This window comes from Sinohyriopsis cumingii, chromosome 9 (genome assembly GCF_028554795.1).
Source record: "Sinohyriopsis cumingii isolate HCF-2022 chromosome 9, ASM2855479v2, whole genome shotgun sequence".
Classification (NCBI taxonomy): domain Eukaryota; kingdom Metazoa; phylum Mollusca; class Bivalvia; order Unionida; family Unionidae; genus Sinohyriopsis; species Sinohyriopsis cumingii.
The window spans coordinates 78,685,317-78,699,345 of NC_142969.1; the positions used below are offsets into that span (position 1 = coordinate 78,685,317).

The following is a 14,029-nucleotide window of genomic DNA, read 5'->3' on the forward strand; positions in this document are numbered from 1 at the left end:
TGCAATGAACCTTGTAACATATTCGTTCCATATATTAGTTAGCCCATGACTCTCGTAAAGAGTAGTCTGATTGGTCCAAAGTTTAAATTCATCCAATGAATCTTTGTGTAATGGAAACTGATGGCTATGGAAAGAAGAAGCATGCTTGCAAAAAATGGCATTTCGAGTTGTTGAGAGAGACCATGACATGAGAAGTTTTGATAAAGTTCAACAAACGTATGGAAATGGGAATCGCTGGAGCAAAAAGTTGACGGAAATTTAGTTGGTCAGTTTATAAGAAAACTGAATGCTTGAGGACTGGCATTTTGTGACCTCTGCTCTACGTTAATCGCAGTCGGAAGAGTTTGGAACGGTACCTTCAAAAGAAGCTGCATACGGAAAAATTGAAGCTCAGAAGGCACCTGGAAAAAGTGCAGTTAATTACTATAAGAAGAAAGATTTCTTGCATGAGAGAACAGATTTAGCTCTCTGTCAGAATATGCACAATGCATGTCGCCAATACAAGCACTGGCTTGAAAGGAAAAAGGCTGTCATTGAGAAGGAAAAGAAACGATTGCACATTGAGCCAAAAAATTCAGTCAAAAGGAAAGCTAAACAAATCTTTGCCAAAGCCGCAAAAAGATCTCAACTGGAATATCAATAGGTTGTGTCAATTGGAGAAAAAGACAAGCGAATGTATGGGATTATTTGTATATAGTTGATTTACTTGTGTGTTTATTTTACAGATTTGATATGAAAAGAGAAGTATAATATATTTGCTGCAACAATTTAGAAATTAATGTGACTTTATTACGATGTGAACACTAACATACACATGAAATAACTTAACCACCAATAGTATTGGAGAACAAATTCATGTGACAATAAATATTGTGAAATTATTCAAGTTTTTCAAATGATTATTTTGTTATATATAATGATCATAGGTTGCACCAGGAGCAGTTTTTTATGATTGTAAAATGCATTTTTGGCCAAGGCCTTCGGCCCCCTGGACCTCCAGATCGGGGGCACTGCCCCTCAATACTACGTTGAGGGAGGACCCCCCAAAGTCCCCTTTCAAATTTCAGCTTTTTTTGTGGAATACCAAAATCATGTCTGATATTGGATTTCATATATTTACATGGGATGTTGCTTGTATTAATGTGTCTTTGAAGTGGTTTGATTTCAAGTATTCCACATAATTATTTAAAGTACTCATGGTACCTGAACACCCAGCTTATCTTTAATTTGGCTTTACCACACAAGTTCCTTAGTTCAAGGCCATACAGAGCACATTGTAGTGAAAGGATCCATTGCTAATAGTTTTAATTTCCCCCTTGGTATTAAATATTCTGTCATTACTGCCATGTTGTGGCAAATACAGAATATTATCCATTAATGAGAAAATATTTTTACTATGGTTACAAGAGTGAATATGCATTACTTAATAAAGGTGATTCTGAATTTTTGAGGTGAGTAGTATGCCTCACTTACTATGTTGATGGTAGACAGCATCATAACACTGTATACCATAAAGACAAAGTGTTCTAAACATTATGCAGTTATTTTACATTTGGATTGATTACAGTTTATCTTTCTTCTCTCCCACAGTATGGTGCCAATGTAAAGGTTGTGGACCACGAAGGTAGGAATGCACTGTGGTATGCACGCAGTTCCAGCTCCAGTGAGTGTGTGGAGCTTCTAGTGAACAATGGCTGCCCAGAGCACCCAACATTACCACGCCGCAGAGGTAGTGTTCAACCAGGCAAAAATGACGTGTTTGAAAAACTTCCTGCCAGTGTGATTTAGAAAATCCTTAAAGCGTTATAATGTTACTTCGTGAAAGTTGTGTTACCTTCTTAACTTGGCTCTTGCAGTACCAGGGAGATAAGAAGGATCTTTCATGGAACTATCGGAAATGGAGTAAGACTGTGAACTGCCTGTACTGGCTGTGATTTAAGGCCCCTTTCTTCTGAAGACAGACTGTGGCTCAATCAGTGAACAGAGATACAGCTCCTGAGGTCCTACACAGAACTCCCTGCTTCGCAGACATTTAAGAACTGCATCATTGGTGTTGATAATGTTGTGATTTTAGGTTGTGGGGGTTCAAAGTGATGATGCTCCCTGACTTACTTAAGTGTACCATTATATCTCGCAAGTTTTAACTTTGAACCCATTACTCGTGATTTTAAAGATTGTATTTAGAACAGAAAAGAAAAGGTGTTTTATGGGCTATGATACACTTGAGAACAATCTGGCTTTATCTATGAAAATGCCATTTGATACATTTCATGATGTCATTCTTTCTGTGAAATGAAACAAAATATTTAAGATGCCATTATTATTACAACAAAAGACTGTCAATCGCATGGAATTCTTCCATGGAATGGTAATAAAACAGCAGAGCTGTTGACTTTGGAAGGACTTTGTAGTAGCAATCTTGTGTAAGGAAAGGAAAAAGGCAAGGGGAAAAAAATTAACAGTAGTTAAGTGGAGGTGACATTGAATATGAAGTAGTGGCAAGCTTATAAACTCAGAATTTTCGGTCTAGAATGTCATTTGAGTTTGTTTTGTTACTATCAAACATGTAATGTCTGTGTGGTGCTTTCCACATATAGAGGTAGTTGAAAAACAATAAAATGAGTCTTCTAGTCCTAGCCATGCTATATTTGTGTGGACTTTGCAGCTTGAATTCTCTGCTTCCAACTTCATAATAATGCTAGACATGGATTTGCTAGTGTAGTTCATCTATATAATTATACATTTCATTCTTAACTCTTCTGGTTATAAACCAGAGTCTATACAACAGCCTGTTGTCTGTTATCTGTCTCTTAGCTCCTGTTTTTTTTTTTTTTTTTTTTGGCTGTTTCTGTTACTTGGATGACTACCATGAAATGCATCTACTTTCATCCTAAAGTCGTGCACCCCAGGTGTCCTAGTTCTCTAAGGCACTCTTCTTTACAGATAACTGACATCTCACCTCATTTCACGTGGGTTTGAGTCTTGGGCTCAAACATTGTGGATATGTGAAAAAGCTTGCCAGTGATGGGCTCTTCCTCCACCAGATATACTGCTCAGCTTGTATTGTGCAATGGTGTTAAACCCACAAAAATCTCAATCTCATTCTAAGGTCTCCTTTGTCATAAATGAAAATGGCAGTGCTTTGGTTTGGTTAGAGGTTTACAGCAACAGGTAGGTTAATTAGTGCCGAGGCACTTGGCCTAAACTGAATGACATATCTAGATAGATTCACGCTGAAAGACTTATGGTATCCTAGTTGGACTTAAAGGAAATAGTGCTGCTTGAAATCCTATATGGTTTCAAGGGCAGCCATCTTGAAAATCTTATTGCCTGAATTGACAATCATATCTGTATGGTGATGATTGGTTGGTCCTGAATGAAAATAGTACCAATCTAATATCTAAGACCATTCATTCTGAATCGATGGTCATATTGACATTGTGTTTTCACTAAAAGACATCTTGTAATATCTAATTGGTCCTAAATAAAAATGGTGAACCTTGGATACACAATATGGCTACCTTGGTTTCCATCTTGAGAATCATGTTTTGTTAATCCTCCTGAATGGATGATCATTCCATAAAGCTTCTTATGAATGGCTCGTTGGTCCAAAATGAAAATGTTATCCTGGAGACAGTCGGAAAGACTTCTTATAATGTCTAGTTGGTCCTAAATGAAAATGTTGCCCTTTGGACATTCACTAAGACTTCTTACAATGTCTAGTTGGTTTTAAATGAAAACATTGGATGACATGTGGTTTCACTAAACACTTATACTAATATGTAACTTATTCTCTCGATAACCAGCACTCATTTACATTGATTTTACAGTCAAAGATCTTGAAATGTGGGTTGAACTGTATCGAATTTGTGTATATGTCGGATGAAAATATTTTAATTTTGCCACTTACACTTAAGAATCTGGGGTGGGGGTGGGGGAGAAACTGGGGGAAAAAAACAATTTAATCAAACTTAGTGTGAGTATCTTAACTTTGTCCAAGTCAAGCTGAATGATTTTTCTATCCATTATATGGTTCAAGTTGGTGGCTACAAGAGAATTTTGCTCTGCACTTGGAGGTATTTTGTAAACATGTTAACTCAGACATGTAAGAAATATATATTTGTTACCAAATATGGTATTTTGGAGTTTCTTGACAGTATCTTGAATAGATCAGTACTCTGCAGTTAAAAGAAATCGATGGAAAGATGAAATGGACATAGATTTGTGGAAATTCATGTGAAGCATCAGTCTCTTTGAGAAACTTTGTTTCTAAAACACAGATGACAAAAGTGCTTTTGGTGTCGGTCAACTTCATATCTTTACATGGGAAGCTCTCATTTAGAGGAGTCATGGCCACTGTATGACCACCTAATTTCGGTTTCCCAAGTTCCTCTGTTTATGGGCCAACAAAACAAATTGTAGCGAGTGGGGTCCTTTGGGATGTAGCCCTTGCCAATACTTCTAGTGTTTGTAGTGAGTGGGACCTTTTATGATGCATCCATTGCTAATAGTTCTAATGTTTGTAGTGGTTGCATGCATATTTCATTCTTGTGTTAGGTAAGCACTTGTACCACTTTGCTTCTATATCAAGAAGTAGGTAGCACAAAATTGGTACCTGCTATTTTCAGTACATAACTCTGCAGCAGGAGAGCTGTATTTCATAGTCCAATAAAATGTTGTTCAGCGGTGAACCTTTTGGTATCTAAATAGTTGATTTGGTTCGTTGTTTTATGGCACGGATACACAGGAAGGCTATTTAGTGCCAAGGCAATTGGAGAAAAGGGCCTTGCACAAGGATGTACTGCAGTACCTGACCCAGGCTGATCCAGTGGTAGGATTTGAACCTGTACCTTTTCAGTCACAAGTCAGGCATGCTAACCACTGAGCCATCAATGATCCTGCCTCAGTTAATTGCTACTGGTGAGATTTCTGAGGGCACATTGGAAATATCCCCAAGCCCACGAGGAAGTATAAAAAAAATAAGAGTATATTAGCTAGTAGTCATATTATATGCTACTTGCTTGCTTCCTCAGACATTATAAGGATAAATGTGTTAGCACAATCAGAAATCCATTCATGGATTGTTTGATACCCAAAAATTACTTTATGTGCCTTCATTAGAGTTGACACTAAATGACTTTAGTCAGATAGGTGATTTTGAGTGTTGCTATATATTTGAGGAGATAGTAATTCTCAGCAGCCTTTCGAAACTGTTTTTATTAATGGACAAATTTGATTGAAATGTCTTGTAATCAAATCAGTGTTCTGATTTCAGATTTTTTTAAAATTAAGAAAGCTTTCACTACTAATTCTGGATACTTGTAAGCTATTTGGTTGGTGGATTTGGATGTCAGGCTGAAAGTTGTAACCACTCACAAGACCGACCCATCGGTTTAGGCTCATCTGCATTTTGGTCAGACATTTTCTGTCCTAAATGACCAATTCCTTAAGAAGTACGAGATGATTTTTGACCAGACAAACCTTGCTTAACAAATTTTTCAAATCTACACATGTTAAAGGATTTTTCATATTTTGTGTGCTGCTTCAGTCAGAGCAGACAATTTTTTTTGAAGAAAACCATAATTCTGTATTTTTTCATTGCAGTATAAATTCCTTCATATATGCAGCATTAGTTGATTGGTTTTCTCTTTGCACAGATGCCTAAGCTGTAGAATTTTTTGATAACTCCAACAGCCAAGGGATGTAACTCCAACAGCCAAGGGATGTAACAAATCAGCTTGAGAGATCCCTAGTTTTGAGTGAATGGGGTTTAATATAGTTTTAAACTGTCTATAATGTCTTTTAAAAAATCTCACATAATCAGGGTATTCGAGCCAATCATGTTTGATCCAGTGAGGTCTTATTTTACATGCATTCTCCAGTCTTTTGTAAAGTGAACTTATGGTATGGCTCTGAATGTGTTGTCCATTGTGTGTTTGTCCTTCAGCAGTTGCTTGTGGAATTCATATTTCTGGTATGATTTTAATCAGCCTTTGAGCAAGTGTTCACATCATTAAAATCTCAGATAATTTCGATAATGAGTGAGATCCATGCATATTAATAAAGTGATCTTGCATCTGATTGGTGAACGTTGTTACAGCTTTGGAGGTTATATTTCTGATCTGATTTTGATCAGACTTGGAATATATGCTTATGCCATTAAGTTCTCAAATGAACTTAGTAATGAATGAGCTGCATACATGCTAATTAGGTGATATTGCATCTGATTGGCTGAACCTGCTACCCATCTGGATGTCATCAGAGTTTGATCACTCTTGAGAATATTTGCTTCTGTCATTAAGATCTTGAACAGGTTTGATAAAGAGCAATATCCATGGAATTAGGTGATCTTTTATCTGATGAATGAGCTTGTTACCCATTCTAGAAGTCATAGTTTGAACCTAATTTTGATCAAACTTGAAATGTGGGCATGTATCATCAGCTCCTATGGGTTCAATAATGAATGAGATCCATGCACATTAATGATGTAATATTGCTTCTGCTTGGCTGAGTTTGTGACCAGTCTTGAAATTGTATTTGTGATCTGAACTTGGAGTATATGGTTTTGTCATTTAGATCTTGGAGAGTCTGGATAATGAACAAGAAATGTGCATGTTAATAAGGTGAGCTTGCATTAGATTGACTTAACTTTTATTACTGATTCTGAAACCATTATTCTTATTCAGTCAGAATTTGGGCTTATATTGTGAAGCTCTTCAGCATTGAAAGTGAACAATATCCACACATTAACAAGTTGATCTTTTTTAACCTGACTTTCAACACACACAAAAACTGCAAATGTAGACAATATTAATGAGATACCATGTATCTAACCGACTTGGCTTGAGATGTAGAGACTATATTTTTCATGTAATTTCTATAAAGTTTGGTAAATGGTTTATATCAAGATTCTGAATGGCATTGATTATGAGCAAGATATTGTGCATGTTAGTTATGTCATTATTTTTAGACTAAATTTATATCAGGATATAGTAAAATAGGTGAGCACTATCAGACCCACTTGGGTCTTTTGTTATATTTATCAAGTTTGATTCAGTATGTTCAGGCTTTTCTCTTCCAAAAGATGAAAAACCAACTGGAGTAAAACGGGGGTAAATGGTATATATTTACACTCACTAAACATGGGGAGGGAATGAAGTGTTTAGTCTGGATATAAAAGGAATCATGTTTGAAATTTTGAGAAGGTTCTGACTTGGAATAATATATAATGATTCCAGTTGTCTCTTCTGTTGATTGGAAAATAATCATTTTTCATTAATTCTTTGCTTTATTCGTATTGAATTATTGGTCACATTACATTTATGATGCTGCTTGCCATTACATACAACCCTGTTGTGTACAATTATTGACCTGTTATGAGTTACAATGGAAGTCTTATCTAGTTCATACAATACTCAGCACCTCAAATTCTCCTTATTACATGTCATAATAATATTATTCATGTAATCTTTCAGCATAGAATTATATTGTTGGACAAAATGCATTGACTAATAGATCATTACCTTTGTATCCATATCACATGCATAGTTACTGTATATACTATCGTGTAAGTCTGTTCCAACTGTAACCTGCTTGGACCCACATGTACTGGTGCATAATGCACTGGTAGATCTGGATCTATGCAGGTTGTTAGGAATAATCAGTACAAAAAAAAATATAGACCCAGAACTGCTGGCACATTATATAATTGCAGATTCAGGTCTTTATCATTTTTTTTTTTGTAGTTGGACCCAACTTACAAGTGAATATAGATAGGATCAAAGAGTAGGTGTTACTATATGAATTATATATAAATTACTTATGAAGGAGTATTAAAATACACATGAAAGTTACTAAATTAATTTTATATAAATTACCTATAAAGGAGTATTTAAAATACACACAAAAACTTCATATTGTCTAGTCATGTATTCCATTTAGTCAAATAAATAATGGAATGTGTAATTTAGTGGTCATATTAAATCTAGCTAATGTAAGAATATTCAGTAAGAAATAATAATATATAGGTATCTTTGATAGAAATAGAAATACTATATATATATATATATATATATATATATATATATATATATATATATATATATATATATATATATATATATTTATACTTGCTTATAAGTAGAGTCCAATGGCAAATAACACAGATCCTGATCAGCCATTGGATAATGCATCTGTAGATCAGAGTCTATATTGTTTTTTTTTTCAACTGCAGATACCCAAATCCACTGGTGTATTATACAGTGACAGTTCTAGGTCTATGCACTTGGACTCAACTTACAAGCCAATATATGTGGGAATTCAGCATTATTCACAGTGGGATAAAGTTCCTAAGAGCTTAACAGTGTGTCATTGAATCCATTGGGGGTATTTTGAAGCATTTTTCTTTGAGTGAAAAAAGATTGAAATCATGGCATGGAGTTTACATTATCTATCTAATGAAATTTGGAGTTGATTAATAAATAACCTATCTGGAGGCCATATTTTTATCAGATTTTTATAAAACTTGGAATGTAGGCTTATGTGATCATGACCTCATGATTTTATTTATGGCTGTGATCTATACTTATTCAATTGGAGCTCTTTCATCTGTTCATATTTCTGATCCAGTTTTGTTCCAACTTGGAATATAGGAATTTATCATATTCATTTTGAACACTCTTGATAATGAGCAATAATAACTGATATTAATAATGTGATCTTACATTTGATAGAATGAGCTTGTTGCCACTCTTGAAGCCATATTATCAGATTTTGATAAAACCTGGAATGTGGGCTCATATAATAAAATTAGCTCAGTAAAATGAGGCATATATGATTCAGACAATGAATGAGATTTCATTCATAATAATAAAATTAGCTCAGTAAAATAAGGCATATATGATTCAGACAATGAATGAGATTTCATTCATAATAATAAAATTAGCTCAGTAAAATGAGGCATATATGATTCAGACAATGAATGAGATTTAATTCATAATAAAAAAATTAGCTCAGTAAAATAAGGCATATATGATTCAGACAATGAATGAGATTTAATTCATAATAAAAAATAAGTTGAAAATGCAACTAATCTGCCAAGTTTATTTATGCTGAGAGAATATTTAGGACCAGATTTTGATGAAACTTGATAAATAGACTTGTATCATCAAAATGTCCATTGAGTTCTAACTTGAGCAAAATCTTTGTATAATTGTGGTAATCTTGCATCTGATTGGATAACTTCTTTTCACTTGAGATATTTCTGACCCAATATAGATATCACTTAAATAGGTGAATATCATCAAAATGTTGGATGAGTTTTATTATGTTTGAGACAAGCGTGTGTTAATGAGGTAAGCTTGCATCTGATTGGCTGTTTACCACCCTAGATAATCATTTTTATGTGATCTGTTGAAACGTGATAAATGTGTTTATACCATCAGGATCTTAGATGAATATGACCACAAGCAATCGTGACACATATTAATGAGGTGGTCTTGCATCCGATGACTGTACCTGTCAGGAGTCTAGTGACTGTTACTGATGAAATCTTGACCAGACTTGTTCAATAGTCATATGTCATAATTTTCTATGCATATTTATGTGGTAATTCTGTATCAGATTGGCTGAGTATGTTACCAGTCTGGAAACCAAACTTTTGATTTTTGCTTCTACCTGGTAAATAAGCTTATATAATGAAGGTTCTTAGATTGTATTCAACTGAGATTGGTGCATATTAATGAGGTAATGTTGGATCCAATTGGCTCAGTCTGTTACATCTCTAAAGAATGCATTCTCTGATTTTTTAAATAAAATATGGTAAATATGTTTATATCTATTCTGAGCAAGCTGCTGATTTGTATATTAACTTTGCCTTTATCTGTAGAAATAATTTTTATCTGGCAATGGTAAAATAGCTACAATTGAATTGATATAAAGGTTTGAACTTTTCCAAAGGGTTGTGTTTTTACTATACGAGTCTGCTAATTGAAATGGTCAGCTCTTAGATTTTGTAGGCTTTGATATTTTTATGTACTTTGTCACATAGCATTAAAAGTTGCTGGCAGGAAATCGAAACATTTTAGAACATGGAGTAGTGGTACCTTAATTACATCTGTCTAATAATTTTACTAAAATGTGCAATATTATTTCAATATGGTTTATTGTTAAATTCATTTGTTTCATATATTATCAGCTGTCAAGAAATCTGCACTCAGTAGGGATTTTCTTTTGTGCTGTAAATCTCCCATGATAGACCCATGCTCATTTAAAATCCTATCCCCCATAAAAATAACTGGGTAAGGTCTAATTTTAGGAGGCTTTACTTTGTGGTAAAACCACTCCCCATTTTTCACAAAATTCATTAGGTGGTAAGCCAAAGCTTATGGGAGATGTTCCCAATGAGTTTGAGAATTTAACTAGTTTGTGTCACATGCATTATACTTTTTCACAAATGCTTTCATTGTGATCAAGATTAGATATTATATAACTTGAGTTTTACACTATTGAGAAAGGCAAAAATGGGTTAACATTTTGATTTCTCAGGAATTTTGTATACACATGGGTGTAATCTCTGTACCGGTCATACAGGTTTTAATTCCTTAGGAGGAAGTAATCATTGAGACTGCCAAAATCTGACGTTCATCTTTATATGCATGCAGAAGTTGATAGTCATAATTTATACCAGGTTGTGAGTGCAGTTGTATAAACTTTGAAATCCAGGATAACTGGGCCATCACAGACATTTTATGATTTCATTTTGCTGCACATAATGGTTGTTTATGTCTTACTTTTCATAAACAGCGGGTTTCGATAATACTCGTGTAATAATGTGTGTTTGACATGTTGCATATGGATGACTCAAAACTCGGTGTATATCATAGAAATCCATTTAAGGTCCAATTTAAAGGATGCAGTTCTTACCAAAAGATCTTCTGTACTCTTGAAAAAATAATCTGTTTGATCTTTTTGCCATCTATTTAGATACTTGGTATTTTTCTCAAAGAGCAAGCTGCGTTGTCTTGGGGCTGCATTCTGTTTGACTTATTCATGAAATGTTTGCCAATACCTTCAGCCCAGGTTTAACATATACATGTGCTTTTTTTTGTAAAGCAAAGCAAGTGCTGACAAATTTTTACAAATTTTCATTTTCTCTACAGATCTGGCCATAAGTTATAGCAAAGTTTGTTTTCAAACTTTTACACTGGAACATAGTTTTATTTACTTTAAAAAAATAAGATCTTAAAGATAATTTCTATCTCTGTGCTGGCACCCCTTTTGCTGTGAAAGTATTTTTCTACATTTCTCTAGCAAAAATGGAAGCTAAATAATTTTTTTAAATCCTCAGCAGTTTTACTGCAGCTATAAAATTGTAAATGGTTTTTGTTGATTGCCTATGTAATAGACTAGATAAATTTTTTAATTTTGCTGATAGATCAACAGCTTGCCTTTCTAGATGTATAAAGATGTCTGACAAATCATAATTCTTGTCTTGAAAAGGGTTCAAGTTTTAAAAAATGTACAAGTACTAAAACTAAAATTGAGATGAAAACTGTATTTTATGTCATTTATTTATTTCATGTACATATGAGCAAAAGATTATGTAAGACTAAGTTTGGGAAGAAACAAGTTATGTCTGATAGAAAATACATTATGTGAGCAAATGTGTGCGTGTTTGTGTCCTGTAATTACTCATCTGCAGACAGGTTTTCAAAGCGCAGAGCATGTGCTTGAAAACAAATATACAATCTCAATCAATCTAACATGATGACTTGTCGAGCATAATGCTTCATGCATAGTCTCAAAAGTTTCAAGATCTGCTTGTCATTATTTGATAGCTCTTAAAGTTATTTCTGGCATATGTATTATAGATGATGACACACAAGCTGTAACTGAGCTTACCTGTCTGCAGTTGGAGTTGATTAACATGGCACAGTGTGGATGACACACTTTTATGTATTGATAATCTGGGTGTTTGTACATCATACTACAATGTACAAATTGAGCTGAAGTAAAGAAAAATATCTTATGTCTTATTTGCCTTTTTTCTCTGTTGAATATCAGTATTAGAAGGGAGTTTTAGTTGAATATCAATAGTAGAAGGGAGTTTTAGTTGAATATCAATAGTAGAAGGGAGTTTTAGTTGAATATCAATAGTAGACGGGAGTTTTAGTTGAATATCAATAGTAGACGGGAGTTTTAGTTGAATATCAGTAGTAGAAGGGAGTTTTAGTTGAATATCAATAGTAGAAGGGAGTTTTAGTTGAATATCAATAGTAGACGGGAGTTTTAGTTGAATATCAGTAGTAGAAGGGAGTTTTAGTTGAATATCAGTAGTAGAAGGGAGTTTTAGTTGAATATCAATAGTAGAAGGGAGTTTTAGTTGAATATCAATAGTAGAAGGGAGTTTTAGTTGAATATCAATAGTAGACGGGAGTTTTAGTTGAATATCAGTAGTAGAAGGGAGTTTTAGTTGAATATCAATAGTAGAAGGGAGTTTTAGTTGAATATCAATAGTAGACAGGAGTTTTAGTTGAATATCAGTAGTAGAAGGGAGTTTTAGTTGAATATCAGTAGTAGAAGGGAGTTTTAGTTGAATATCAATAGTAGAAGGGAGTTTTAGTTGAATATCAATAGTAGACGGGAGTTTTAGTTGAATATCAGTATTAGAAGGGAGTTTTAGTTGAATATCAATAGTAGAAGGGAGTTTTAGTTGAATATCAATAGTAGAAGGGAGTTTTAGTTGAATATCAATAGTAGACGGGAGTTTTAGTTGAATATCAATAGGAGACGGGAGTTTTAGTTGAATATCAGTAGTAGAAGGGAGTTTTAGTTGAATATCAATAGTAGAAGGGAGTTTTAGTTGAATATCAATAGTAGACGGGAGTTTTAGTTGAATATCAGTATTAGAAGGGAGTTTTAGTTGAATATCAATAGTAGAAGGGAGTTTTAGTTGAATATCAATAGTAGAAGGGAGTTTTAGTTGAATATCAATAGTAGACGGGAGTTTTAGTTGAATATCAATAGTAGACGGGAGTTTTAGTTGAATATCAGTATTAGAAGGGAGTTTTAGTTGAATATCAATAGTAGAAGGGAGTTTTAGTTGAATATCAATAATAGACGGGAGTTTTAGTTGAATATCAGTAGTAGAAGGGAGTTTTAGTTGAATATCAATAGTAGATGGGAGTTTTAGTTGAATATCAGTAGTAGAAGGGAGTTTTAGTTGAATATCAGTAGTAGAAGGGAGTTTTAGTTGAATATCAGTAGTAGAAGGGAGTTTTAGTTGAATATCAATAGTAGAAGGGAGTTTTAGTTGAATATCAGTAGTAGAAGGGAGTTTTAGTTGAATATCAGTAGTAGAAGGGAGTTTTAGTTGAATATCAATAGTAGAAGGGAGTTTTAGTTGAATATCAATAGTAGAAGGGAGTTTTAGTTGAATATCAATAGTAGACGGGAGTTTTAGTTGAATATCAGTAGTAGAAGGGAGTTTTAGTTGAATATCAGTATTAGAAGGGAGTTTTAGTTGAATATCAATAGTAGACGGGAGTTTTAGTTGAATATCAATAGTAGACGGGAGTTTTAGTTGAATATCAATAGTAGAAGGGAGTTTTAGTTGAATATCAATAGTAGAAGGGAGTTTTAGTTGAATATCTGTAGTAGATGGGAGTTTTAGTTGAATATCAACAATAGAAGGGAGTTTTAGTTAAATATCAATAGTAGAAGGGAGTTTTAGTTAAATATTTGTAGTAGAAGGGAGTTTTAATTAAATATCAATAATAGAAGGGAGTTTTAGTTGAATATCTGTAGTAGAAGGGAGTTCTAGTTGAATATCAATAATAGAAGGGAGTTTTAGTTAAATATCAATAGTAGAAGGGAGTTTTAGTTAAATATTTGTAGTAGAAGGGAGTTTTAGTTAAATATCAATAATAGAAGGGAGTTTTAGTTGAATATCAATAGTAGAAGGGAGTTTTAGTTAAATATTTGTAGTAGAAGGGAGTTTTAGTTAAATATCAATAATAGAAGGGAGTTT

The 14,029-nt window shown here is 33.7% G+C and overlaps 1 protein-coding gene across 19 annotated transcripts in view; it reads left to right on the forward strand.

The window, feature by feature from the left end:
- The window catches only part of LOC149792075 (centaurin-gamma-1A-like), a 202,883-nt gene extending 190,855 nt beyond the window's left edge, over positions 1-12,028 (forward strand). For all 19 annotated transcript variants that reach the window (XM_089970568.1, XM_089970573.1, XM_089970583.1 and 16 more), the window contains one exon: positions 1,591-12,028. In XM_089970568.1, coding sequence (XP_089826694.1) covers positions 1,591-1,788 — 198 coding nt within the window. In that variant the 3' untranslated portion in view covers positions 1,789-12,028. The remainder of the gene's footprint in view (positions 1-1,590) is intronic.
- Positions 12,029-14,029: the final 2,001 nt, after the last annotated feature.